General features: G+C 53.7%; 2 protein-coding genes, 1 long non-coding RNA gene and 1 pseudogene across 3 annotated transcripts; 2 read left to right on the top strand and 2 right to left on the bottom strand.

The window, feature by feature from the left end:
* Nucleotides 1–763: 763 nt before the first annotated feature.
* Nucleotides 764–9,758, bottom strand: LOC132533080 (uncharacterized). The gene is made up of 3 exons (XR_009544959.1): nt 9,738–9,758; nt 2,531–2,671; nt 764–2,214 (listed from the first exon to the last, which is right to left on the bottom strand). It is a non-coding gene; the product is annotated as an uncharacterized LOC132533080 (long non-coding RNA).
* A 1,349-nt stretch (nt 9,759–11,107) lies between these two features.
* Nucleotides 11,108–11,206, top strand: LOC132533242 (U6 spliceosomal RNA; annotated as a pseudogene).
* A 5,650-nt stretch (nt 11,207–16,856) lies between these two features.
* On the top strand, nt 16,857–21,091 carry LOC132532969 (interleukin-9 receptor-like). The gene is made up of 9 exons (XM_060172280.1): nt 16,857–16,992; nt 17,119–17,206; nt 17,414–17,507; nt 17,580–17,758; nt 17,994–18,139; nt 18,240–18,438; nt 18,671–18,776; nt 19,182–19,266; nt 20,162–21,091. Exons 1-9 carry the CDS (start codon nt 16,936–16,938, stop codon nt 20,681–20,683), a joined length of 1,476 nt encoding a protein of 491 aa, XP_060028263.1. The 5' UTR covers nt 16,857–16,935; the 3' UTR covers nt 20,684–21,091.
* Nucleotides 21,092–23,612: 2,521 nt separating this feature from the next.
* POLR3K (RNA polymerase III subunit K) lies at nt 23,613–27,680 on the bottom strand. The gene is made up of 3 exons (XM_007527961.3): nt 27,524–27,680; nt 26,851–26,938; nt 23,613–24,169 (listed from the first exon to the last, which is right to left on the bottom strand). Exons 1-3 carry the CDS (start codon nt 27,632–27,634, stop codon nt 24,042–24,044), a joined length of 327 nt encoding a protein of 108 aa, XP_007528023.1. The 5' UTR covers nt 27,635–27,680; the 3' UTR covers nt 23,613–24,041.
* Between the last annotated feature and the right edge of the window lie 147 nt (nt 27,681–27,827).

The raw sequence follows: 27,827 nt of genomic DNA, 5'->3' as shown, positions 1-27,827 counted from the left end.
ACCCTCCCGCCCTGGGCTGCCTTTTGAATACAAGTCTCAGAATGGTAGGAGGCTCAAACAAGAGCGAAAAGTTCACAGTCAGCAGAGTTCCTGGGGAGGCTCGATCCCGTGACCTGGCATGTGAGAGACAAGTGTGTTTCCATGAGACTATTGGTCCTCTCTCCCACCCTAGGCAGCTTTTTGACTACAAGTCTCTCAAGACGGTACAAGGCTCAAGCAAGAGTGAAAGATGCAGAGTTCCTGGGGAAGATCGATCCCAGAAACTCAGGCTCCAGCGGCAGATACGCTTCCACAGGGCTATTCAGCCCACCACCTCCCTGGGCAGTTTTTTTAATACAAGTCTGTCATCCTGGCTTTGGACCCACCCACATCTGCTCTCTCTCAACACTCTGCAGGTGAGCTGCCCCAGAGCAGGCCTGTTGCTTGGAGAGGGGGTGCGGCTGAGCTAGAACTGACCAGAGTAGAAACAGGTGTGGTCTCCCCACTCTTTCTGGAGAACTCGAGCAGAGGGAAGGAGGGGCCTCACGGGCACTTTCAGTGACTGACACCACCCCTCCCCAGCCTCCTGCAGTCAGCTTGCAGTTGCCAGGACTCCTTCTGATGCCTCTTGGTTTTGAAAAGTTCGTAGAAAATATTTACATACCAGACTTGAAGGGCTGAGGCTCGGAGGTCCCAGGCTCCTTCCTGGCACCACTGGAAGCCTAGCAGTGCTGGGGAAGGGCGAACAGGTATGCCAGATTGGAACACTGACTACAATTTTTGGACAGATTTATTCGTGGAAGTGAAAGAACCAGAGTATCACACAGTCTCGGCAGTAGCTGGACTCAAACTCAGGACATTGCACACTGCTCCAAGCTCTGCCTGCAGAACCCCTCCTTGCAGCAGGAACAGCTAAGGTTCTCTGAGGGGGGATCGGGGCACAGGATTCTTGCACCTGAGGCCTCGTGCCAGAGCTGCCCCTTCCACAGGGCTCAGTGGTCTCCACTGGAAGTCAGTCAGTACTCACAGACGGGGGAGGACGAGAAAAATGGGCCTCGGGTGCAGAGACTCTGAGGAGACGGCAGACTCACATCTCCAACAGCACCTCACTCCCAGGCTGGGGTTTTGGGGCTTCAGGGTTTTACAGGGTGGAAGGGAGGGAGGGCAGCTTGGGACAGGACGGCAGTACTGGTGGAGGGAGGGACCACCCAGTCCTCAAGCCACAAGGTTCGTGGATTCAGTAAAGTCAGCAACACAGTTCCAAATAAATTCAAGGTGGGGGCTGGGTGGTGTCACAGCCACTTAAGTGCACAAGTCAACCTTGTGCAAGGACCTGGGTTCAAGCCCTGGATCCCCCCCGCATGGGGAAGCTTCATGTTCCCTCTCAATTTCTCTCTGTCCTATCAAATAAAACAAAGGAAAAAACAGCCACCGGGAGTGGTGGGTTTGTAGTGTCAGCACCAAGCTCCAGTGATAACCCTGGAGGTAAAAAGAAAAAAAAAAACTTAAATGAATTTGAGGTAATGCCCTGGTGCAGACAATCTGTCTGCTCTGCCGGCCACCAGTGTAGCGGAGAGGAAGAGAGAGAGCAGCTGTTGCTTTCCCAGTGCCCAGAGCTATGCAGAGGTGACTGGGGAGAGTCGCTGTGGGGAGACACAGGTGAGGAGTGTGGCCAGTGATGCCGAGTCAGACCTCAAAGTGGGCCTCTCTGCTCAGCTACAGTAAAAAGCAAAATCCTTTAAATCACTGGCTGAAATGCTTGTTCACCGGGTTATTGCTGTGGCTTGGAGCCTGTGCAGGTCCAGCCATCCTGGTGGCCTTTTTTCCTTCTGTTACTCTGATGATGGTGAGAGGCGGAGGAGACCGCCTGCAGCACTAATGGCCATCTGCTTGTCCTGAGCTGCTTATCCAGCTTGGAGAACAGGAAGTGGCCGACCCAGCTGGCAGTTCAAGGTCCCCTGAGCCGGGGTTCTATCCAGACACTGGACTTCAACCCAGCAGCATTTCCAGTTTTACTAACCCCTTGAAAGCTGGGCTCCTGGGTGAATGGGGCTGGGGGTCCCCTGCAGAGTGCGCACTGGGACTCCTTGTCCCTAACCAAGCGCAGGCACGGCCAGAACTGGTGGCACACAGCTCCTGGGCACAGCAGCTCCAACCCCGGTGGCATGTACGCTGTGTGGTGCTCCAGCTTCTTGCTCTTGCTCTTAGGGAACTCTCTCAGGAAGCAGGTAAACCCTGAGAAGAAAGAAATGGTTGAGAGATAGTTGTGAGCGCCCAGGAGATGCTGTGTCATGTGGGGCCTCCCTGGTGCGAGGCTAGCCCCTCCTCATCCCCACTGACTCATGTCAACACCAGATCTCAGACGGGCTGCGGGCTCTGAGGTGCTGGACGGAACTGCAGAGAGGCAGTGTCTCTCCTCTCCCAGCTCTGAGTACACCGACACTGCGGCTGGGAACACTAGGCACAGCATGCGCCCAGATCGAACGTGCCAGACCTCCTCCTCCTCCTCCTCCTCCTCCTCCTCCTCGGTGACTGCGCTGCTTGCTCTCACCTGCGGCTCCACGCCCAGCCCCGTGCGGCGTCCTGTGGTCACTTGTACAGAAGGACATCACTGCGGACCTGGGCACTGCGTGCTGACTTTCTGAGGCGTCACCGCAGTGAGGGGCTTCTTGTTCACGTCAGCCCCAGAGACCTGCTAGTAAGGAGGGACGTGCGTGCGGCCACAGGACAGACCTGCATTTCTCTCACGTTACTTTACCTGCTTAATGCACCTGACATGATTCTGCTGTCTGCTTCGTAAAAGGCAGATGCTTTTGTGACATCACTTCACGATGCACTTCTGCTCTGCAATATTATGCGATTCCATTTCCCCCAACCATGACAGAAGGTGCCTGGCCCCAACGTGGCATTTTAATTTTTTTTAGTTATTGGATAGAAACAGAAACGTAGAGGGGAGGGGACAGAGGGAAAGAGACAGAGACACCGGCAGCCCTACTTCACTACTCATGAAGCTCCCCCCCGAGACACACACACACACACACACACACAGGTGAGGACCAGGAGCTTGAACCCGGGTTCTTGTGCACTGTAATGTGTGTGCTTAGCCCAATGCACCACTGCTTCTCCCTTCAATTTATTTTTACAACACAAAGCTGCATCTCGTCAGACCTTCTGACTTTAGTTGGACACCATCTAAACAAACCAGTGACCCCACACACACCCTGAAAGGCAGTCTGTGAAGCTTCTCTGTGAGCTGGGTCAGGCAGGGCTGCACACCTAGCACTCAGCAGGCATGGGAACATGGCTCGGGCCATGCCACTCGTGCCCTCACACCCAAAATGACCTGCCTGTGTCCCCAATGGGGACAGCTACCACAGCCCTCTTGTCCCGGCACTACAGACAGGCCCTGCCCTGCGGGGACCTCCCCACTCTGGGCTCTCCCTGTCATCCACACTCCACTTTGCCCCAGCAAAGACCTTGTGACTCTACAGGGTTGACCCCTGTCGTGAGTTTTAAAGTGTCTAGTCTGTGTGTCTGTGTTTCTGTCTCGTTTAGCACAACCCTGGAAACTGGCAGCATCAAACCCAGGACCTTAGGTCTGCAGCGTTTACCTCCACCCCAGGTCTCCCTCCCCATCACACCCGAGCACCAGATTTCTTTTTATTTATTTCTTTTTAATATTTATTTATTCCCTTTTGCTGCCCTTGTTATTGGTTTATTGTTGTAGTTATTATTGTTGTTGTTATTGGTGTCGTCTTTTGTTGGACAGGACAGAGAGAAATGGAGAGAGGAGGGGAAGACAGAGGGGGGGAGAGAAAGACAGACACCTGCAGACCTGCTACACCGCCTGTGAAGCGACTCCCCTGCAGGTGGGGAGCCGGGGGCTCGAACCGGGATCCTTACGCCGGTCCTTGTGCTTTGCGCCACGTGCGCTTAACCCGCTGCGCCACTGCCCAACCCCTCCCCCCCAGCACCCGATTTCTACAAGCTTGTCAAACATGACTCTGCTCCGCTGCTGGTGGGGTTCACACCACTGCCGCCCCTTGGGAGACTGCATGGCGAGTCCTGACACTAACAGAAATGGAATTACCTCGCCCTCCAGCAATGCTCACCTGGGAGACCTATCAAAGGACATATAGAAACACTTTCAGGGGAGATGTGCACCCCCAATTCATAACTGAATTATCCCCAATAGCCACAGAGTGGAAGCAGCCTAAATGCCCATCAACAAGTGACTGGATAAAAGAGCCATGGATACAGACTGTGTGGAATACTACTCTGTGATCAAAAAGAGAGTGTGTCCTCCAGCACAAGAAGGATGGAATTGGAGATTATGCTTAGCAAAATAAGAGATGAAAGACAATTCATTCAACACATCACAGGAGAAAACTTCTTTCTGGATAAATTGTCAAACTCACATCTCAAGCCCCCAGTGTTTCCACTAAGCCTAAGCTCTCTATGGTTCATGATAAGCTTAGAAAGCACCTTAGTGGAGGTCGGGCGGTAGTGTAGCGGGTTAAGCGCACCTGGTGCAAAGCACAAGGACCGGCGTATGGATCCTGGTTTGAGCCCCGGCTCCCCACCTGCAGGGGAGTCGCTTAACAGGTGGTAAAGCAGGTCTGCAGGTGTCTTTCTCTCTCCCCCTCTCTGTCTTCCCTTCCTCTCTCCATTTCTCTCTGTCCTATCCAACAATAACGACATCAACAATAATAACTACAACAACAATAAAAACAACAAGGGCAACAAAAAGGAAATAAATATTAAAAAAAAAAAAAGAAAGAAACCACCTAGTTGTTGTTTTGCTGCCGCCTTGTGGACACAGTGCAAAATGCACCTGAAGGGACAAATCCCTCAACCCCCCATGAGATATCCAGCAAACGGGTAAGGAAATGACAGTGCTAAGTGCCAAAGGGTTCAACAAGTTACAGGAGACACAAACGTCTGTGAGCCACCTGTCAATCTGCATGTCAGCGTCCTGGGTACACCGCCTGACTCTGCCTCTGCATCCCCTGAATGAGCAGAAACAGCCCCACTGTGGTGTTATGCCGCCGCCTAGTGGACACGCAGCAGAAGGCGTCTGTGTAAACTGACAACTGTCACAGTCTCAGTGGAGCCTGCAGACATTAGTAAATACACATGGAACTTCATAAAGAAAACAACAGAGCAGCCACGATTCTTCAGCACATCCAGGAAAAGGAAGTGTTTCCTGAGTAACCTGTGCAACACACAGGTGAAAGCACGCTCTGTGCAAGGCCTGAGCTCTCCACAGTCCCAGAATAATCAGGCAGAGGCGGGACTGCAGCCTTTGCTGCCACCTTGTGGACATGCCGCAGAATGCGACTGCACAGAGAAATCCATAAATTCCCACTGGACTAGAGATAACGTTATAGAACATATAATTAGCAACAATAGTCTTTAAAGCCAAATCGCTCATCACTTCACAGCTGTGATGCATGTGTCGAATGCACCTGTTGCAATCTACTGTGCTTTCCATTTCCACAAAATGCTTAGAAACTGCCTGGAGGTGGTGATTTGTCGCCGCCTTGTGGACATGGTGCAGAATGCATCTGCACAGAGAAGCCTGAGTTCCCAGTGGATTCATTGGTGTCTACAGGGGCTGAGCAGTGTTCAACCCAGAGAGCACAGCCAGCAACAAGAGAGAGGACCCAGGTTCAAGGACCCCGGTTCAAGCCCTCTGCCAGCATGCAGGGGGGAAAGCTTCACTGGTACAGCAGTGCTACAGGTTTCTCTCTCTCTCTCTCCCCTAATTATTCCTCCCTCTCCTAGTCTCTATGGAAAAAATAGAAATATACCTAGAAAATTATTTTTAAGACTTACATGAAGGGGACTATCACTATCAACCCCAGTGGAATACACACAGCATCATGAGAAAGGGCTCAGGTTCAAGTCCCGGCTCTTCACCTTCAAGGGCTGAGCTTCAGAAGTGGCAAGGCAGAGCTGCAAGTATCTATCCCCTTCCCGTTTCAAATTCTCAGTGTCTTATCATACAAAAAAGAATAAAGGGGGATTTGGGTGGTAGAACAGCAGGTTAAGCTCACGTGGTGCAAAGCACAAGGACCAGAGTAAGGATCCAGGTTCAAGCCCCCGGCTCCCCACCTACAGGGGAGTCGCTTCACAGGCGGTGAAGCAGGTCTGCAGGTGTCTGTCTTTCTCTCCCCCTCTCTGACTTCCCCTCCTCTCTCCATTTCTCTTGGTCCTATCTAACAATGTGTTATCAATAACAACAACAATAATAACTACAACAATAAAACAAGGGCTACAAAATGAAATAAATAGATAAATATTTTTAAATAATGCAGTATTCTGGAGAACTCTCAGAAGACTAGAAATGGACCTACCCTATGATCCTGCAATTTCTCTCCTGGGGATAGATCCTAAGGAACCCAACACATACATCCAAAAAGATCTGTGTACACGTATGTTCTTGGCAGCACAATTTGTAATAGCCAAAACCTGGAAGCTTCCCAGGTGTCCAACAACAGATGAGTGGCTGAGCAAGTTGTGGTATATATACATAATGGAATACTACTCAGCTGTAAAAAATGGTGACTTAACCATTTTCAGCCGATCTTGGATGGACCTTGAAAAATTCATGTTAAGTGAAATAAGTCAGAAACTGAAGGATGAATATGGGATGATCTCACTCTCAGGCCGAAGTTGAAAAACAAGATCAAAAAAGAAAATACAAGTAGAACCTGAAATGGAATTGGCGTATTGCACCAAAGTAAAAGACTCTGGGGTGGGTGGGTGGGGAGAATACAGGTCCAAGAAGGATGACAGAGGACCTAGTGGGGGTTGTGGCGCGGCCTCGTAAACAGAAGGATGCTGGAGAGATCATTGTGGTGGTTAGTTTAAGGGTCTCTCTCTGCCGCCAGAGGAGAAAGACAGGAGAGCACATGTTTGCCGCTCGGTAATAAAGCTTCTCTCCCCAGCCGTGTGTCTCTGGTCATCTCTGTCTGTCGCCACGAAGCTAGCCCAGCCAGCTGGAGCCCCCAACCTTAACAACAGTATTGTTATATGGGAAACTGGGGAATGTTATGAATGTAAAACATTAATTCCCCAATAAAATTTTTTTTTAATAAGTATTAAAAAAAGAAGAAGAAAGGTAAAGAAAACAGCAGGTGGCAGAAGGACCAGCGTAAGGATCCTGGCTTGAGCCATGGCTCCCCACATGCGGGGTAGTCGCTTTACAGATGATGAAGCAGGTCTGCAGGTGTCTATCTTTCCCCTCTCTGTCTTCCCCTCCTCTCTCCATTTCTCTTTGTCCTATCCAACAATGACAACATCAATAACAACAACAATAATAACTACAACAATAAGACAACAAGGGCAAGAAAAGGGAATAAATATATAAATAAACAGCAGCTGGGAGTGCTGGATTTATCACATGTGCATCAAGTCCCAGTAATAACCCTGTTGTGGTAATAATAATAATAATAATATTACAATTTTCAACTGCAGAAGTGCTCAGTCCTGATGTCTTGAATGTCTGAGGTCCAGGGTCCCCACCAGGCCAACTGCATAGGGGAAGCTGAACAAGATATGGAGTTATCCTGTGCTGTCTCTCCCTTTCTCTGTCTCTCTGCCACATTTATCTCTATGTGTCCATCTCTCCCTCTCTGACTCACACCTTTTATCTAAATTAAAAGGAAAAAGGAGAACAAATCAGCATCTATGGGAACCTACAGGCATCTAGTTCCAGAGACAGAATAAATAAGTGAATTGGGGGCCAGACGGTGGCACCCACATTAAAGCGCTCACATTACAGTGTTCAAGGACTTGGGTTCAAGCCCCTGGTCCCCACCTGCAGAGGGAAAGCTCCACAAGTGGTGAAGCAGGGCTGCAGGCGTCTCTCTGTCTCTCTCCCTATCTCTTAATTCCTCTTAATTCCTCTCTGTCTCTATCCAATAATTAATTCCTCTCTGTCTCTATCCAATAATAAATAAATAAATATTTTTTAAAATAAGTGAATTGATTTGACAGTCATCACACTTTTAAAATATTTATTCCATTCTTCCCCAAGAATAATCAGCTGATTAATAGAGGAACAGAGAGGCCTGAGCAGTGCTACTTGTTTATGGCCGAGGAGATGGACAGTTGCACAGGAGCCTGAGGGAGGGAGGAAGGGAAGGAGCAAGGGAGGGAGAGGGAGAGAGGAGAGCCAGAGGAACAGCCCAGCATCTGAGCAGCCTCAGGAGTTCAAGCCCTGAAGAGGGACTATTTCACTCTCCAGGTGGAGACACAAAGGCACCTGTAAGGCTCTTCAGGGCACAGAGCAGGGAGACAGGTCTCCCTGGAGAGCCCGTGACTCTGGCCTGAGGGTCTGGTCAGAACCTGAGAGCGCCAGCTGGGGCAGATTCACAGGAGGCGGGTCTGCACTGCTGTGTCTCTCCTCCCTCCATCCCACTCCCTCTCTCCATCCATCCATCTCTCCCTCTCTGTCTCTGCCTCCAGGGTTATCACTGGGGCTTGGAGCCTGCGGTATGAATCCACCGCTCCTGGTGGCCATTTTTCTATTTTATTGGATAGGACAGTGAGAAATTGAAAGAGAAGGGGGAGGCAGAGAGGGAGAGAGAAAGACAGACACCTGCAGACCTGCTTCACTGCTTGGGAAGCGTCCCCCCTGCAGATGGGTAGTAGGGGCTCCACCCAGATCCTTCTGCTCAGTACTATGTGTGCCTAGTACTATGTGTGCTTAGTACTATGTGTGCTTAGTACTATGTGTGCCCAGTCCTATGTGCGCCTAGTACTATGTGTGCCCAGTACTATGTGTGCCTAGTACTGTGTGTGCCTAGTACTGTGTGTGCCTAGTACTGTGTGTGCCCAGTACTGTGTGTGCCTAGTACTGTGTGTGCCCAGTACTATGTGTGCCTAGTACTATGTGTGCCCAGTACTGTGTGTGCCTAGTACTATGTGTGCTTAGTTCTATGTGCAACTAACCAGGGGTGCCCCCACACGGGCCCCTCCCTCCATCTCTCTGGAGCCTGTCTTCTCCCACTCTGACTCCCACCCTGACTCTAAATTGAAAGGAAAGCCGAGTCCATCGTGATGCCTGGACTCTACTAAGAGCCCAACTAAGGAGACAGCCATACCACACGGAATCCGTAATAACCGAGTCAGTGAACACCACCACTCTGCAGTGCCTCATCAGCCATCGCATTCCAGGAGAGCGCATGCTCTGAGTCATGTGCGCAGCCCACAGGCGGACTCCCCCGTGTTGCAAGCTGCGCGGCGACATTCCGCCAGACGCCGAGGACAACCTGCACTGTGCGGCTCTGCCGCCGCCTTGTGGACGCGGGGCAGAGCGCGTGGCTCCAGTGTGGCCCTTAGGATCTGATAAGTGACTGTTCCCAGGAGCCCGGCTGCAGCGGGAGGGGCACATGGCTGCCCTGCACAAGGACCTCTGACTCGGGACGGTGACCTCTGACTCGGGACGGTGACCTCTGACTCGGGACGGTGACCTCTGACTCGGGACCGTGACCTCTGACTCGGGACCGTGACCTCTGACTCGGGGCGGTGACCTCTGACTCGGGACGGTGACCTCTGACTCGGGACGGTGACCTCTGACTCGGGACGGTGACCTCTGACTCGGGACGGTGACCTCTGACTCAGGACCATGACCTCTAACCCAGGACCGTGACCTTTGACTCCAGATCGTGACTTCTGTCCCGGCGCCCTGCCAGGTCCTGAGCCCCCAAGTCAGCACCCGCTCCCCCACCCCCACTCTGAGCACTCACCGTCCATCTGGGGAGTGGAGGGCTGTCCCAGCGGCCAGGACAAAGCCACCCACCCGCCTGGGCAGGCGCGCAGGAGCCGGGTGTTCACACCGCGGGGCCCGGCCCGTGTGAGTCCCGTCTGCGCAGCCGCGGGGGCTGGGCCACGCCCCTGCACGTGCTGCCCCGGTGGCGCCCCGCCCACCACGTGACCAGCCCGGGTGCCCTGTGCTCTGCGGCCGGCGACCCCGACCCCCACCCTGGGGAGAGGAGACCCCACACCCAGGGGCACCCGCCCGGCGACTCAGCATTTCCCCAGAAAAGTCCCTCCGAAAACACGTGGTCGGCTTTGCCCTGCAGTCAACTCATTGAGGCGGAGGGGGCACCCACATGAAGCGGCGCCCCTCCTGGTGGGACTGTGACACCAGCAGCGCCCTGATGTACAGGGGGGGTGGCGGTCATGGGAACAGCAATTGCAGTCGCCTCAAAATCTTTTTACCAGGGGCCGGGTGGTGGCGCACCTGGTTGAGCACACGTATTACAATGCCAAGGATGAGGGGTCGAGCCCCCTGTCCCCAGCTGCAGGGGGAAAGCTTCACGAGTGGTGAAGCAGGGCTGCAGGTGTCTCTCTGTGTTTCTCCCTCTCTGTCGCCCCCTTCCCTCTTGATTTCTGGCTGTCTCTATCCAATAAATATGAAGATAATTTAAAAAAAAAATTTTAAATCTTTTTACCCAAAATACTGTAAACTGCAGAGACAAGAAGTGAAGGAACCAGTGAGGCCACGATGCGGAATCGTTTGGGGTTTCTTTTTCATACTTTTAATACTTTTTTAGTGCCTTTGATCCCCTCGCCTGAATTACCTTTTACTTATTGATGAGAAATATAGGAAGAGTGAGAGAGAAAAGGAGAGAGACAGAGAGAGGGAAGACACTAGACATCACTCTGGTGCATATGCTGCCGGGGATTGAACTCCAGACCTCATACTTGAAAACCCAATGCTTTATCCATTGCACCACCTCTCAAACCACAAAAAAAATGTTTTGTTTAAATAAAGTTCTAGGGTAACTAATTACAAGAATTCATATTGGAGACACAAAAGCAACACTAGCATACAACCGTGAACGTATCATATAGAATATCTACAGAGTGGGGGTAGACAGCATAATAGTTATGTAAAGACACTCTCATGCCTGAGGCTTCAAAGTCCCAGGTTCAATCCCCTGTACTACCATAAACCAGAGCTGAGCAGTGCTCTGGTAAGAAAAAAATAAATAAAAGGAGAAAGATCTACATAGGCAAATTTTATGAAGTTATATGTTATCTTAAGAACTGTTTTTGTGCCTCCTTTGGCAACACATATACTAAAATGAACACATATACTAAATGAACACATATACTAAATGAACACATACACTAAAATGAACAATACAGAGATTAGCCTGGCCCCTGTGTAAGGATGACACACAATATTCATGAAGCATTCCATTAAAAAAAAAACTATGTTTGACAGTTAATTGCATTTATATATTTTCTTCAAGTTTGTAAACAACTCTCTGCCCTAGTCGTGCTTCCTGGTTCTGTTCTCTACTCTGACACCATCTTCCCAGACAATATTTCTAGTCCACCCCATGTAGCTATTAAGTTCAAGTAAAGATTAATAAGACATAGGCTCCTCTGAACACTCCTAAAACAGATTTTTGTGGCCTCCTTCCACCTGTGTTCCATACTCTCATCTGCTATTTTCCTTTATGGCTCCTGTGCACTCATTTTTTTTTTTGTCCTGCTTTCCATCTTACTGCATTTTAGCCACCAAGCTGTAGATGCTACTATGATTCCATCCCTGGACAGATGACCTCACCTCTCCAGAGCCCTACCTCACTAGAAAAAGATAGAAACAGGCTGGGGGGGGGGGGGACCGGGCAGTAGTGCAACAGGTTAAGCACACATGGCGCAAAGCACAAGGACCAGAGTAAGGATCCTGGTTCAAGCCCCCGGCTCCCCACCTGAAGGGGGGAGGGTCTCTTCACAGGCGGTGAAGCAGGTCTGCAGGTGTCTGTTTTTCTCTCCCTCTCTGTCTTCCCTCCTCTCTCCATTTCTCTCTGTCATATATAACAACGACAACATCAATAACAACAATAACTACAGGCAACAAAAGGGAAAATAAATAAACAAAAAATCTTTTTAAAAAAATTGTTGGGAGTCGAGTGGTAGCGCAGCAAGTTAAGCGCAGGTGGCGCAGAGCTCAAGGACCTGTATAAAGATCCTGGTTTGAGCCCCTGGCTCCCCACCTGCAGGGGGTTCACCTCACAGGCAGTGAAGCAGGTCTGCAGGTGTCTATCTTTCTCTCCCCATCTCTGTCTTCCCATCCTCTCTCCATTTCTCTCTGTCCTATCCAACAATGATGGCATCAATAACAACAACAATAATAACTATAACAATAAAACAACAAGAGCAACAAAAGGGAATAAATAAATAACTTTTTTTTTAATTGTCGGGGCTGGGTGGTGGTGCAACTGGTTGAGCGCACATGTTGCACTGTGCAAGGACCCAGGTTCGAGCCCCCAGTTCCCACCTGCAGGGGGAAAGCTTTGCAAGTGGTAACGCAGGGTTGCAGGTGTCTCTCTGTCTCTTTCTCTCCCTTCTGCTTGATTTCTGACTATCACTATCCAATAAAGAAAGAAAGAAAGCCAATTGTCTTTGTCCATTAATAACACCTACAGATTAAAGATGATTCTGATAAAAATTCCCAGTTTCCGTCTGTGGACAGGTGCATTGCTCCAGTCAAACACATCCCCTGGTACTAATCAAGAGGGGCCAGGCATTGGTGCCAGAAGAGCAAGCCCCTTGGTTTATCCCCACTGAAGGAGCAGGCTGGGAGGGGCAGTTGGGGAAGCAGCCCCCACGTGCACCTACAGGGAATCCCCAGCCATGCACCCCAGAGAGGCCCAAGACCTAAGTGTGGTTGATTTATAAAATGAAGCTCAGACAGGCACAGCCCTAGGGAGAAGCTCAGGGCTGTGAACTGTGGGTGATTGCACGTCCTGTAATTCACATCAATTCTGAGTCATGTGGCTAGTTGGCCAAGGCCAACATGGAGGGAACAATGGCACATGACATATAGCACATCTCCCGCCACAGAGAGGCACATGGCAGACAAGGCATCTGAGTGGTGACTCTGGAGGGGCCTCCACTGATGCCCAGGGGGCCCCTGTATCCCCAGGTACACAGAGCATGCGTGATAACACTAATGCTATAACAGCACTAAGCCGAAGTCCCCTGCCCTGGAATGGGAGGCAGAGTGTGGGGGAGAAAGCCAAGCTCCCTGTCGCCACATAGACCCAACAGCACCCCACCAAAGGTGGATGGAGAAACACAGGAGTTCTTAGACCATCACACTAGCTAGCTACCTAGAAGCACAAGTTGGCACCCACCCAGCACAGGTACCTCTTCCTCAGACCCAGATGCTCCTGGTCAGTAAGGAAGCCCCCCTGGAGAACAGATGCCCGTCCCTCCTGGGGAAGGAGTCCACGAGGAGAATCCCAGAGCTCCAGGTGAAATGCTTTCTATCCAAGTGGCCACTAGGTGGTACCCAAGAAGCACTGTGAGTGTCACCTGGCCCTACAGAAGCCCAGGCTCAGGATGCTCACCAGCTCAGACCTCAGGGTTCTGACCTAGAGCTAAGCAGCTGGCTGGACCCAGTGCCTCCAACAGATACAAACCACCCTGCTTGGCCTGGTTGGAGACCTGGTTGGAGCGTTCAAAAAAAAAAAAAAATTCTGTTCCCTATGGCCAGTTCATGCATGAGTTCGATTTTTTTCTCTCTCTTTTTTAGATTTTTTAAATTTACTTATTATAATTGGATAGAGACAGAGAGAAATTGAGAGGGGAGGGTGAGATAGAGAGGGAGAGAGAGAGATACCTGCAGCCCTGCCTCACCACTTGTGAAGCTTTCCTCCTGCAGATGGGGACCAAGGGCTGGAACCCATGTCTTTGTGCACTGTAATGTGAGCACTTAACCAGGTGCGCCACCACCTGGCCCCCTTATTTATTTATTAATGAGAAACATAGGAGGAGAGAGAAAGAACCAGGCATTACCCTGGTACATGTGCTGCCGGGGATTGAACTCAGGACCTCATGCTCGAGAGTCTGATGCTTTATCCACTGCACCACCTCCCGGACCACTTGATTTTTTTTTTTTTTTGCTTAATTTTTTTCAATGTTCCTACCAGAGCACTGCTCAGCTCTGGCTTACGGAGGTGCTGGGGATTGAACCTGGGGCCTTGGAGTCTATTTTCACATGATACACCCAGCAAATCTTTGCCCAGACTGTGTAAAGAACTTTCATAAATTCCACCTAGGAAGGCGGGGCAGAAATGACCTGTGACTCAAGCAACTTCACCCAAATGACAGCTTACCAGAGCTGCATTTCCGAGCCCGCACTCAGACCACCTGCACTGAAAGCACCTGAGCCATTCTTCTAGACTCCAAACTTCAGCCCCCACCCTCCTGCCATGTGGTTCCCGGAGGCAGCAGATTTGACAGCCCACTTCAGTAAAGAGGACTTGCTTTGGTGTCTCCAATAGCATCAAAGCTGATGGCCAAGTCATGAAAGGGGAGGAGCTCAGGTGTGTAGGCCCCCACCTCCGGGGAGAGCTGGGGTGCTGCAGGTTCATCAGTCCAGACTCTGGGGTTCCATATGCTGCTCACCAATTAGGGAGAGCCTGGAGTTTGCAGGCCTCTCATCTCTGGGGAGAGCCCTCGGGTGCTGCAGGCCTCTCACCGCTGGGGAGGTCTTGGGGTGCTGTAAGTCTCTCCCCCAAGGGAGTCCCTGGGGTCCTGTCAGCATCTCACCTCCGGGAGACCCTGGGAGCTGCTGGCCTGTCACCTCCACAGACCTTTGGATCCTTCTGGGTTCTTGCCTTAGGGAGACCCTGGGAGCTGTTGGCCTCTCCTCTGTGGCTAATCCACCATCACTGCCCTCAGTTGCAGCTCACCAGGCCCTTCTCTGCCCATCTTCAGGGTCACATCTGCTCTAGACAGTGGGGTGACACGATCACCGTGCTGACAGCCACTCAGCCTGGGGACGATCTTGTGGTTTCAGATGTGGGCGGCCGCTAGCCGGCCTGCAAGCTGTGTCAGCGGCCTCAGTTGTCTCCTGACTTGCGGAGGAGAGGGCGGAGGGCTAGTCAGCTCCAGGTCCCAGGCCAGCATTCAGACCTGCCCCAGGGTGAGTGCCACTGGACTCTAGCTCCAGGGGCTCCGAAAGACAGAGAAGCCCCTGCAAAGCTGTCCCTTGGGAGTGACCAGCCAGTGGGGACAAGGGGCCTCTGGCAGAGGGAAGGGACTGAATGGTGGCAGAATTTCTTGTGAGGGCAATATACCTGGGGGCAGGGGCAGCAAGGGAGGGAGGGAGGGGAGGAGGGAGGGAGGCGAGCTGCTGAGACAGCTTCTCTAGGCCCAAGTCTTTAGGGGACCTCAGGGAAGAGGGGGATCCTCAGGGAAGTGTGGGAGGGACATCAAGTGGGTACAGAGAGGAAGAAGAGAGCTCCCATGGAGGGAGGGTCAGGGTGTGCTCCAAAGGCCAGGGCTGGGCACTGAGGCCAGAAGAATCAGGGCTCCTGGTGTCTCTGGACAGAGGGTGGGCATAGGAACTGTCCTCACCTCAACTAGTCTGGGCCTCAGACCATATCTGCATTCACAGCCCAGAGGCCCATGAAGGGAGGGAGCTGTGGAAAGGTCCCCAGAACAGGTGCCCCCTCCACACACACACACACACCACCCTTCCTGACCACCAGCCCTCCCAGTCTCTCCAGAGCCAGAATTCCCTGGTGGTCCCTCCTCGTCTCCTCTGGCCCGAGTTCTGCTCCTCCTGCCTTTCCTTCTCACCCGCTTTCTGCCCATTGGTGGGATCCCCACTGGGCCCTGGGGGTGCTCCAGCCATAGTCCACATCCTGGCAGTCCCAACGTTGCCCAGGCTCCTGATTTTCTGGGAAGTCAGGGCCCACGTCCTGCAGAGAAAGCACACTGGCCGGTGCCCGTATCAGCAGGCTCTTCACCCCACGGCTCTGCCAGCAGCTGCCCATCCCTGGGCCAGCAGTTCTGAAGCCAGGGCAGTCACCAGGCCACCCTGACCCCACACCAGAGGAGATGGGTTTCTAGAAGGGCCCAAGGAGCCGTGGATAGGGCTGCTATGTTCACAGACAGGCTGGTGGGCGGGCAGTGGACACGAGCCCCACAGGACACCATGGGGTTGCTTCGAGGCAGCTTGTGCAAGGGGCACCCCCTCCCCCCATCCCTGTGTCCTGCTCTGAGCCATGAGGCTTCCCCGCACACCTTGTAAGGCACAGGGCTCTGACAGGGTCCTGGGGAGCTGGCAGGAGGTGGGCCAAGTTCAGGCCTAGCTCCTTACCTGCAGCCTGGGGGCTGCCTGCCCAGCTCACTGGACTCCTGGACTCAAAGGAATGGGAGGGGTCCCCGTGGGTGGCTGTGTGGCCTCTCCCAGCTCTGCTCCCTTCTGCCCCACCCCTGCCCACTGCAGGCTGCAGGCAATGGGCTGGGCTCTGTGCCAGCTGGGTGTCCCTCCACCCTGACGCTGGGAGTGGTCACTCCCCCAGGACAACCCCCTGCCCATGGGGCTCACCTGACCCTGTCCCTGTTTGCCCAGGGAGCAGTGGGTATGCCCCCTTAGCCAGGCATTGCTGGACATGGGAGAGGGCTTCCTGCCCAGTCTCTCTCAGCTGTGCTAGTGTGGGGTGGGGTAGAGAGATCCCGCGGATCTCAGGGGGCCCTGGGCTGTGGCCCATGCACTCTGCTGCTGCTTCTGCTCCTTATCAGCCATCAGGGTTTCATAACCAGGCTGCTCCTGCTTCCTGCCTCAGGGTGCAGGCACTTCCTGACCCCATCTCTTGTCTAGAGTTAGCCCCCAACTCCTGGGGTGAGAGGAAGGGGTGGGGGTGCATAACAGAGGCCCTGCTCCCCGGAGATGCCCCTGTGTAGGCGCCTGTGAAGGTATGCCGTCTGGGGGCAGCCTAGGCTGCACACACACAGGGCCTCCCTTCCAGCTGCTCCCCGTCTCCGCCCCCCACCCCGTCACCAGGACAGAGCACAGGCGGCGGCGGCACTGCAGATGAGGCTTGCTGGTGGTAAGCACTGGCCCCCCTTGCTGGCCCTGCCTTGCCTGCAGGTGGGCCCTGAGCCCTGACTGGGGCTGTGCTGGCTGATATGGACACAGGGACAGGGTCCAGCAGAAGCCCAGCACCAAGGCAGCACAGATTCTGGGTCAGTGGCCTCTGAGCTGGTTTTCTGGGGTGCAGCTTGGAAAGTGCCCAGGCGACCAGGGGAAGCCATGCAGAAAACCCCATTGGCAGCACCCTCAGGCTGACTGCAGAGCCCTCTGCCCCCCAGGCCGTCCAAGACAAGATGAGCTCCTGGGTGCTGGTCCACACCCTCCTGTGCTCCTGGGCGGGTCTGGGTACTGAAGAAGGAAGAGCAGGTAGGCGGCAGGCCCCTGGGGTTGATGGGGGGGAGGCTGGGGGAGGGATGAGGGGGGCAGAGCTGGGGCAGAGTCCTCCAGCAAACTCCCGAGTCCCATGGCAACACGTGAGCTGGACTCCCTTCCCAGCCTCCCAGTGCCATTCTGAAGTGACCCTGGCATCATTGGGTCACCTGCCACATGCCACGTCACCCTCACTGTCCCCAGGTCCCCAGGTCACCTGCCTCAACAACAACATCCTGAGGATCGACTGCTGTGGGTCCCCAGAGCTGGGCCAGGATGCCTGGCTCCTCTTCACCAGGTGAGGCGGGTAGGCCAAGGGCCAGCGGTGGGTGTCCAGCACAGCCCTCATGCCCACATGTGCCCCTTGCAGCCACCAGGCGCCGGGCAGCCAGCACCGCTGCAACTTCCAGGCTGGCTCGTGCACGGTACAGCTGCCGCCCGAGGAGGTGCTGGTGACTTCCGACTGCTTCTCCATCACGCTGCACCGCCTGGCCGCCGGGAAGGAGCTGGTCAGCCTGGTGGACCCACAGTACCTGCCCCGGAAACACGGTGAGTGGGGCCCTGCCAGGCTGCCACAGGCAGCAGGGACAGCAGAGCCGAGACACCTCGCCCCTGGGGGCTGGCAGCAGTGAACAGAAAGGCTGAGGCCCTTGGGGACTCCAGGGACCAAGCCCCATGAGCCTCTGCTGTGAGAGGGCCCCAGCCACCGCCAGGGGACGTGGGGCACCCTGGCTCTGGGTGTACCGGCTGGCCGGCACAACTCACACGGCCCTATCTGTTCCAGTGAAGCTGGACCCTCCCACCAACCTGCAGAGCAACGTCAGCGCCGGCCACTGTATGCTGACCTGGGCGGTCAGCACGGCCCTGGAGCCGCTGAGCATGCTCCTCAGCTATGAGCTGGCCTTCAAGAGGCGGGAGGAAGCCTGGGAGGTGAGTCCTCACCCTACGGGCACTGCCTGGGCTCACTGGGTCAGGTGTGCACGGGTGAGGCGTCCGCCCCCCAGTACCTGCTGACTCTGTCACCCCACAGCGGGCAAAGCACAAGCACCACATCCTGGGGGCCACCTGGCTCCTGCTCGAGGCCTTCGAGCTGGACCCTGATGCCACCTATGAGGCCAGGCTGCGGATGCAGATGGCCGAGGCGGAGGATGACGCTCTAGAGGAGGAGCGCTACGAGGGCCAGTGGAGCGAGTGGAGCCAGCCCGTGGCCTTCCCCTCCCCCCGGAAAGGTGGGTGTGCCACTCTCCCTGCCCCTTGGGGTCCCGCCGTGGGCCCTGAGGTCAGCCTCCAGCCTGGCACTTCTGCAGGACCTGCTGTCTCTGGGCCACACATGGGGCCCACCCCTGGCACAGGACTGGGAGGGAGGCCTGGAGGGTGCGGCTCCTGCCTCCCAGACAGGGTGGCCACGCAGGGCTACAGATGTGACAGCGTTGAGGTTGCAGCCCCGTCCTTTCTTCTCAGGACCCCCGCACCCACCTCGGGGACAGCCAGACAGCACCCTCTTCACTGTGGCCCTCTTCCTACTGCTGACCAGCCTGGCCTACATCCTGTGCAAGCTGTCGCCCAGGTCAGCAGCCAGGGGCGTGCACGCACATCCCTGTGTATGTCACAGGCTGGGTAGACTGGAGCGAGGGGCTGGTGGGACAGCAGGGAGAGTGCAGGAGGGTGTCGGCCTTGCCAGTGTAACAGACTGACACTGTGAGGGTGTACGCTGGGGTCTCCGGAGAGGTGGCCTGGTCAGAGGCATGGAGGAAGTCCCCACCTCTCCATGTAATGTCTGGCGGGAGGGCAGGGTGCCCTGGGCAGGCCCAGTGCTGAGGTCATAGCAGCAGGGAACGGGGCCCAGATCCCTGTGGGGTACAGAGTCCCAGGGAGCAGAGGGGAAAGGGGGCCAGGAGCAACTCACACTTCCTGGGGTGCATCTCGGGAGAACCTACCTGGTGTGGGACGGCTGACTGTCCTCTGGCCTCAGGGTGAAGAGGAACTTCCACCAGAAGGTGCCCTCGCCGGCGGCCTTCTTCCAACCCCTCTACAACGTGCACCATGGCAACTTCCAGGTGGGGCTGGGGGTGCCAGGTCTCTGTCTGGGTGACGGGTGAGGCTGGGGCACACGGGGCTTCTGCCTGCTCGGGACTCGGGGCTTCAGCTTGCACCCGTCTCTAGGGCACAGGGTTCAGGCTCCTGACTCCCCATTTCCTTTGATTTCAGTTGATGGAAAGCCATGCAGACTATGTGCAGTGCTCACACAGGTGGTGTGCCCATGTGAACAGGTGTGCCCTGCACATGTCTGTGCGGCTGCTGGAATGGCCTTGCGTATGTGTGGCCTGGGTTCAAGCCCCAGCACCACCTGGGAGTGCCACCATGTAGGTGATGCTCCAGTGCTGTGGCATCTGTCTGTGTCCACCTGCAGTAAAACGGACAGAACACGGGAGTCAGGCGGTAGCGCAGCGGGTTAAGCGCATGTGGCACAAAGCGCAAGGACTGGCGTAAAGATCCCAGTTTGAGCCCCCGGCTCCCCACCTGCAGGGGAGTCATTTCACAGGCAGTGAAGCAGATCTGCAGGTGTCTGTCTTCCTCTCCCCCTCTCTGTCTTCCCCTCCTCTCTCCATTTCTCTCTGTCCTATGTAACGACGACATCAATAACAACAACAACAATAACTACAACAACAATAAAAAGACAACAGGGGCAATAAAAGGGAACATAAATTTAAAAAAAAAAAAAAGGGAGAGAACGGGTAGCATCCCGGAACTACAGGCAGAGAAGCAGGGCCGAGCTCTCACTGCCCCGCCTGTCACTCTGCATCTGCGCCCGGACTCTGCATGGGGGCAAGCGGGCCCTGTGGAGAGGCGAGGCTGGCAGGGACAGCATGCTGCCTGGCCTTTGGCATGGGTTTCAGGGGGAGGTTGCTCAGGGGTGCTGGGCTGTGCCTCACCTCCCCGTGCCGTGTCCAGACCTGGATAGGAGCCCACAGTGTGGATCCACAGCTGCGCGGGTGCGTGCACACAGCAGAGCCCAGCGCTCAGGAGGCCATCGCACCGCTAACATGTGACCTCACAGATGTCTGGAGACCAGCAAGGCTGCCAGAGGACGAGGGCATGCAAGTGGGGTGCCCCACAGAGGCCGTGCCCACCGCCTACCTGCCACAGGAGGACTGGGCGCCCAAGAACCCAATGCTGGAGGGAGATAGCAGCTACTGTGCCCTGTGCTGCGGCACGGAGGGCCAGCCCCCAGCGCCCCCTGAGAACACCCTCCTGCCTGGGGTCCCTCCCAAGATACCCAGCAGTGGGGTGTGTGTGCAGAGGCTGTCCACAGCCTGGGGCCAAACCCCACATAAGCTGCCTGAAGACCCCCAGAGCTCCTCCTTCCTGGAAGGCCACAGGCAGGGTCCTGATAGTCCAGAGGCCCCAGCTCTGCCGGCGCCACTGCCCTTGCTCTGGAGAGAACAGACTGAAGCTTCTGGAGCTGAGGCCTAAAGCAGCCAAAGCTTTGTCTGGCAGAGGCAGAAGCTGCCCCTCCACTCTGTGCCTGGCCCTGCCGGCAAGCATGGCGGACAAAGGGCCTGGGCGGCTGTCCGGCACATACACATCACGCTCTGGGGGCTGAGGAAGACACCACACGCACCAGGGCCTGCGAGTGCAGCTGCTTCCCTGCCTCCTCCCCGCCCCCATCACTCTCACACAAGACACCTCCCTCCTGGAGCTGAGAGAACTGAGTGGGGGAGTCAGTGTCCCCTGCAGCTGTGGCCGAGGACAGCTCCCAGGGTGACAGTGGCTGAAAGCAGAACATGAGCCTCTCACTTCCCACTCCTAGAGGAGACACACAGGCTCATCACCCCCAAAGGCCTGAGGTCTGTGTTCATGGAAATAAACCCTCCAAGCTCCTGCCGTTCTAAGTTCTGTCTCACTCCAAAGCTCCCTAGGCTCCTTCTCAACAGCGTGCACCCCTGGGCCTCAGTGCACACACGGTTTGCTGTGGTTTTTCTCCTGCTGCCTCTTGCGTCAGCTTATTATTAGGCCAGCCAAAATAACCTGCAGGGTCGGGGGATCCCCAAAGGCAACGGCTACTCTGGCAGACAGGCACCCCTTGCATGTCTGCAAAGGACCTGGGGTTTTGTGGGGGAGTCTCAGCGGAGCCAGGCGGGGAGAAGCTCAAGGCAGCACCCAGAGTGCAACTTTTTTTTTTTTCCCTCCAGGGTTATTGCTGAGGTTCAGTGCCTGTACCATGAATCCACTGCTCCTGGAGGCCATTTCTCCCCCTTTTGTTGCCCCTGTTGTTGTACCCTTCCTTGTTGTGGTTATTATTGCTGTTGTTGATGTCATTCGTTGTTGGACAGGAGAGAAATGAAGAAGGGAGGGGAAGACAGAGAGGGGGGGAGAAAGATAGACACCTGCAGACCTGTTTCACCGCCTATGAAGCGACTCCCTGCAGGTGGGGAGCCTGGGGCTCAAACCAGGATCCTTACATCATCCTTGCGCTTTATGCCACATGCGCTCAACTTGCTGCGCTACTGACTGACCCCCCAGAGTACAACTTTTTAAAAGTTTTTGTTTGTTTTTTGTCTTTGGGTAGACAGAAATTGAGAGGGAATGGGTATAGAGACAGACCTGCTTCACTACTTGCGAAGCTTCCCCCTGCATTTGGGGATTAGGGGCTTGAACCCAGGTCCTTATGCCCAACCAAGTGTGCATGAACATGATGTATCTTCAGTGCCCAGAGAGTAGTAGGACGGTGTGGAGGGAAGTGAGCGCAGATATCCTAAAAGCACCAGCGTGGACGCATTTCCCAGGGAGCCCAGGCTGGAGTTCTTCACCTGGGGCCCCCTGCACAGCCAGACAGGTGACACCAAGCTCTGTTGGGACAGGGATGGGGGTGCCCTGGATTCATGCGGTCGTTCTGAAAGCGGTGAGAGTGTTGACTCACTCTGTACATGTGATGCTGGGGAGCAAGGTGTGGGCCTCACACGTGCAAGTCCCAGGCTCCACCACTGAGCCACGCTCTAGGTAACTCCAGAGTCCTGGCTGGCCAGATCAAGGCCTGAGTGTGAAGCCCTCAGAGGCACTGGCTGGAGGAGAGGCGCACCCGCCCCTTCAGGGTCTCCTGAGCATGCTGTGAGTCCCCCTGTGCATGCACCGGACATGTGGTGTTTGACAGACTTCACAGTCCTGTGAACCCAAAACACTCCTAAGCAGGAGTCAAAGAGGCTCTAGACTGAGCTGGACTCACAGCACAAGTGCATATAGGGGTGACGAGATAAGCAGCGAGCATAAATCATTTAAAAAGTGCCATAAGCAGCAGATACTAAAGATAACACAAAACCACACTTGCCAAACTAGAACAAACTGCTTTCAAACAGAATAACTGTAGCGACAGGCTCAGGGACAGGTTCACATATGTCATCAGTTACAATCACATGAAACCCAAAGAAACGTTTCTGGGAAAGACACCGAGTCTCAAGAAAGTCATCCGCATCCCAAAGGCTCACACTTAAGTCCCGTGATGTCATAAGACTTCCTCGTTGGTGTCCCGAGAACAACTTCGGCCCTGCAGAGGCCCCCGAACCATCACACCGGCCTACATAGCAGCAGAGCGCAAGAAGCTTGCTCTCTGCTGGCACCACCTGCCCAGACGGGGTCCACAGACAAAGGGCTCAGGGCAGAAGACCAAAAGCCCCAGGCTTCGAAACCATTACTCCAGGCTGGAGGCTGCCACGATGCAGATTATGACTTTCTAATCCCCAGGCTTTACCCCAGTGCGTTCCAGGACACCTTCCTCAGGCTCCACTAATACCTGAAAGAACTCAGGACACCTGCTTTCTCCAAAGGACGGCAAGGAGACAAATCAACAGGCAGAGGGAAGAGAGGCAGTGGCCAAGGCCTGGGGAGCGCGCAGCCACCAAGCATACTTTACTACTTTTACGTCCACCAACCCTGAGGGGTATTCATTAAGGAGAGAGAAATGATCAGGGCGGCACTCCAGCATACGTGGTGAGAGACTCAGGGCTTCCTGCGTAAACCCTTCACGGAGCCACCTTCCCAGTCACGATGACACATTTTGACCATAAAGGGTTTTTATTTTTTTTATTTTCCCTTTTTGTTTCCCTTGTTGTTTATCGTCGTTATTATTGTTGCTGATATTGCTGTTGTTATTGGATAGGGCAGAGAGAAATGGAGAGAGGAGGAGAAGACAGTGAGGGGAAGAGAAAGATAGACACCTGCAGACCTGCTTTCACCACCTGTGAAGCAACTCCCCTGCAGGTGGGGAGCCGGGGGCTCGAACCGGGATCCTGATGCCAGTCCGTGTGCTTTCCGCCATGTGTGCTTAAGCTGCTGCGCCACCGCCTGGCTCCCAGACATAAAGGTTTTTAAGGCACACTTAAAAATGTAAAGACAGAACAGTCAAACATAAACTGGCACTTAGCTTTACTGACTGTGCGAACAGAGTAGTGTTTTGTTTTTTAAAGATTTTATTTATTCATGAGAAAAATAGGAGGAGAGAGAAAGAACCAGACATCACTCTGGCACATGTGCTGCCAGGGATCGAACTCAGGACCTCATGCTTGAGAGTCCAAAGCCTTATCACTGTGCCACCTCCCAGACCACCAGAGTAGTGTTTAAGAGTATTAGCTGATGGCAAGGATGCCAACTGCCCAGCACATGCCCAAGGTGACCAGAACCTGAAACAGTACATCCAGGAGAGGGAGCTGCCTGCCATACCACCTCCCAGATGTCAGTGTGGACAGCACTAACTCAGAGAGGGAGCATTTCCTGTCACACCAGCCAAGAAATTCAGGATGAAGCTGGCACTCACAGCTGAGAACCCACTCGGGGTGTCCTAGTCCCTCCAGCGATGGCCACATTGAGTGTTGCAGCATTTGTAGAACGTGGTCATCGGCTCGTCCGCGGAACGTGTCTGCAGCTGCATGAAATAGGCACGGGGATGCTCACATTTGGGACACGGCTCTGGAAACAAGAGGAATGACAGTTAAAGCCACAGACGGTGGTAACGCTCCCACTGAAGGAGGTCAGAAACCTGTGAGCTAGAAAACACCCCCACCCATCCTGGTCCCACTTCTCTCAACTCTGGTTGAGGGCTTGTTTTTTTTTTTTTAAATATTCGTTTATTTATTCCCTTTTGTTGCCCTTGTTTTTTGTGTTGTAGTTATTACTGTTGACGTTGTTGCTGGATAGGACAGAAAGAAATGGAGAGAGGAGGGGAAGACAGAGAGTGAGAGAGAAAGACAGATACCTGCAGACCTGCTTCACCGCCTATGAAGCGACTCCTTTGCAGGTGGGGAGCCAGGGCTGGAACCGGGATCCTTATGCCGGTCCTTTCTGGTTGAGGATTAGCTGGAACTATGGTTCAGCTGTGGTGTTCAGTGTGGGGGTCATGCGCCCCTACGTGAGGTTCGGAGTGGTGTCATGCATCTCTGTGGGTGGTCCATGTACTCCCCCAGCATGGGGGCTCAAACACATGCCACTAAAGTGTTCCTGAACTTTCTCATTTTTTATTAAGAGAACACATTATTATTATTATTATCTTTACTTATTTATTGGATGGACTGCCAGAAATTGAGAGGAAGGGGGTGATAAGAGGGAGAGAGACACCTGCAGCCCTGCTTCACCACTTGCAAGGCTTTCCCCTGCAGGCGGAGACCAGGGGCTCAAACTCTGGTCCTTGAGCACTGTAACACGTGCGCTCTGGTGTAAAAAAAAAAAAGTTAGCTCTTCTTCCTCTCAGTACAGGTGTAGGCTAGGCCTCTTCCCATCCCTATTTTCTCTATCATGCAAAGTCAAGACTGAAACTAATTATACGAATTGCTTGGACTGCAATTTAATGCTCTGTAGAATCAACTTTTTGAAAATCTACAGCAAAGGGTTAGGGAAACAGCTAGTAGCTATGCAAACAACTTTCATGTCTGAAGTTCTGAGCTCCCAAATCAGTCCCAGCACTATCACAAGCCAGAGCTGAGCAGCACTCTGGTGAAAAAGAATAAAGGGGCTGGACAGTGGTGCACTTGGTTAGGATACACATTACAGCGAGCAAGGACCCAGGTTCGAGCCCCTTGTCCCCACCCGCAGTGGGGAAGCTTCACACATGGAGAAGCAGTGCTACAGATGTCTCTCCCTCTCAATTTCTGTTCTGTCCAAAATAAAGGATTTTTTTTTTTTTTATTGCCAACAGGCTCATCAGGAGGGTTCAGTGCCAGCACAACAAATCCACTGCTTCCTGAGTTTTTTTTCCTTCTTCTTCTTCTTTTAATTTTATCTATAAGAGAGAGAGAACCAGAGCATCTCTCTGGCACATGCAATACCAGGGATCAAACTTAGGAACCAGGGCAGGGGTAGATAGCATAATGGTTATGCAAAGAGACTCTCATGCCTGAGGCTCCAAAGTGCCACGTTCAATCCCCTGTACCACCATCAGCCAGAGCTTAGCAGTGGTCTGGTTAAAATAAAAAAATAAAAAAAAATTAAATTAATTCATTAAAATATTTTAAAAGAATGTATTCTTAAAAAAAAAACCTTAACCAGGGGTCTGGTGGTAGCACAGAAGGTTAAGCGCATATGGCACGAAGTGCAAAGACTGGCCTAAGGATCCCAGTTCAAGCCCCCAGCTCCCCACATGCAGGGGAGTCGCTTCACAGGCGGTGGAGCAAGTCTGCAGGTGTCTGTCTTTCTCTCCCCTCTCTCTGTCCTATCCAAAAACAACATCAATAACAACCATAACAATAACAACAAGAAGAGCAACAAGGGCAACAAATATAGGGGAAAAAAAGGCCTCCTGGAGCAGTGGATTCACAGTCCCAGCAATAACCCCGGAGGCAAAAAATTAAAAGTTAAAAAATAAAAATAAGGGCGATGGGTAGATAGCATAATGGTTATGCAAACAGACTCTCATGCCTGAGGCTCTGGGGTCCCAGGTTCAATCCCCTGCACCACTGTATGCCAGAGCTGAACAGTGCTCTGGTTAAAAAATTAAAAAAAAAAAAAAAACCTTAAATAAAAAATATAAAAATAAAAAAACTTAGGAACTCATGATTGGGGATCCAACTTTTTTTCTTTTTTTTTTTTTTTACCAGAGCACTGCTCAGCTCTGGTTTATGGTGGTGCGGGGGATTGAACCTGGGACCCCAGAGCCTCAGGCATGAAAGCTGTTTGTATGATCATGATGCTATCTCCCCAGTCCTTTTTCCTTTATTTTTTTTCTTAATATTTATTTATTTATTCCCTTTTGTTGCCTTTGCCGTTTTATCATTGTTGTGTTTATTATTGTTGTTGTTACTGATGTCGTCAATAGGACAGAGAGAAATGGAGAGAGGAGGGGGAAGACAGAGAAGAGAGAAAGACACAACCTAGTTATCGCATAAATGCTTTTTGTCTGTAAACTCACTCTGTCCTCTCCCTACCTCTGAATACACACTACCGCCCAAGAGATGGAGGAGCCCCACCAGCTTCTAGCCCGCTTGTGCAGGGACTCCAGACTGAGCCGATCCTGCTGTGCAACAAGTTATTAAGGAAGAAACATTTTGTCTGTTCGGATGCTCACTCCACACAGACATCAAATGGCGAGTAACAAATTCCGATTTGTTTGCCCGGGGAGACCTGGCCCGCAGCTCGGCCCACGGAGCTTTCCCTCTCACCTGCAGTGGAGTCAACATTCTCCCAGGCAGCTGCTCCCCCAAGCACATCATCCACTTCCTTCAGCTTTGGGTACTTCCGATTTGTTACCTGACAAACGAGAGTGGTCCGTAAGGAAACAAGTTCGGCAAGTAAGGAAACAGCCGAACCAATCCTGCCTCGGTTTCCCCTGACGTCCCTCTACACAGCTGAGGCCACTAATGAGGACCAAGACGCCCCCTCCCTGCTCCACGGGGCACCTCCCTGAGTCTGGAGGACCCGCGGTGGGATGCTTCCCCGAGAGACACGGGGAGGACACGGCAATGCAGGAACCACGGCCAGGTGCGCCCCAGTCCTCTGCACCAGGGGATTATTTGCTGACGAGCAGTCATTAAAGAACAAGACAAACGTCCCACTCGGTGTCGTGCCCACGCTCTCTCAGCTTTTCCCGGGAGTCGGGAGGGCGAGCGGCGCCAACAGCTTCCGCAACAGCCCTGGGTGGTACGGGGCGCAACCCGCACACGAACGGGACCCGCACCCGGGGCGTGAAGGACGGAGGGTCCGACCGGGAAGAGGGAGCGAAGAACAGGGAGCGGGGGAACCTGCCGTCTGAGAAGGGACACCCCCCACACACACCTCCACAAACCACCTCGCGGAGAGCTGCTCTCCGATGAGCATCCACTTCCTCGGACCCACCTTGCGGGTGACGTTGTGCACGTACGGGCAGGTATTGCAGGCGAAGCGGTGGCAACGTTGTCCCTCTTCCACTATCAGGCCGTTCCCGCAGCACGGACAGAAAAGCAGCATGGCGCAGCGTTCCCGGCAGCCCCCGCGGCGCTCCCACCGAGTGGGAGGCAAGCCGCCTCGCGCCCTTATTGGTCCCGAGGCAGCCTACATCGCGTGTTTGATTGGTTCCACATCGCGCCCCTGATTGGTCCCGCCCCAGCCCACCTCGCACCGGACTGGCCCCGCGACAAGGGTGGGTCGCACCTCTGATTGG

Source organism: Erinaceus europaeus, chromosome 15, assembly GCF_950295315.1.
Source record: "Erinaceus europaeus chromosome 15, mEriEur2.1, whole genome shotgun sequence".
NCBI lineage: Eukaryota > Metazoa > Chordata > Mammalia > Eulipotyphla > Erinaceidae > Erinaceus > Erinaceus europaeus.
Note: the sequence above shows the minus strand (reverse complement) of the source record. Positions and strands in the feature narration are given on the sequence as shown.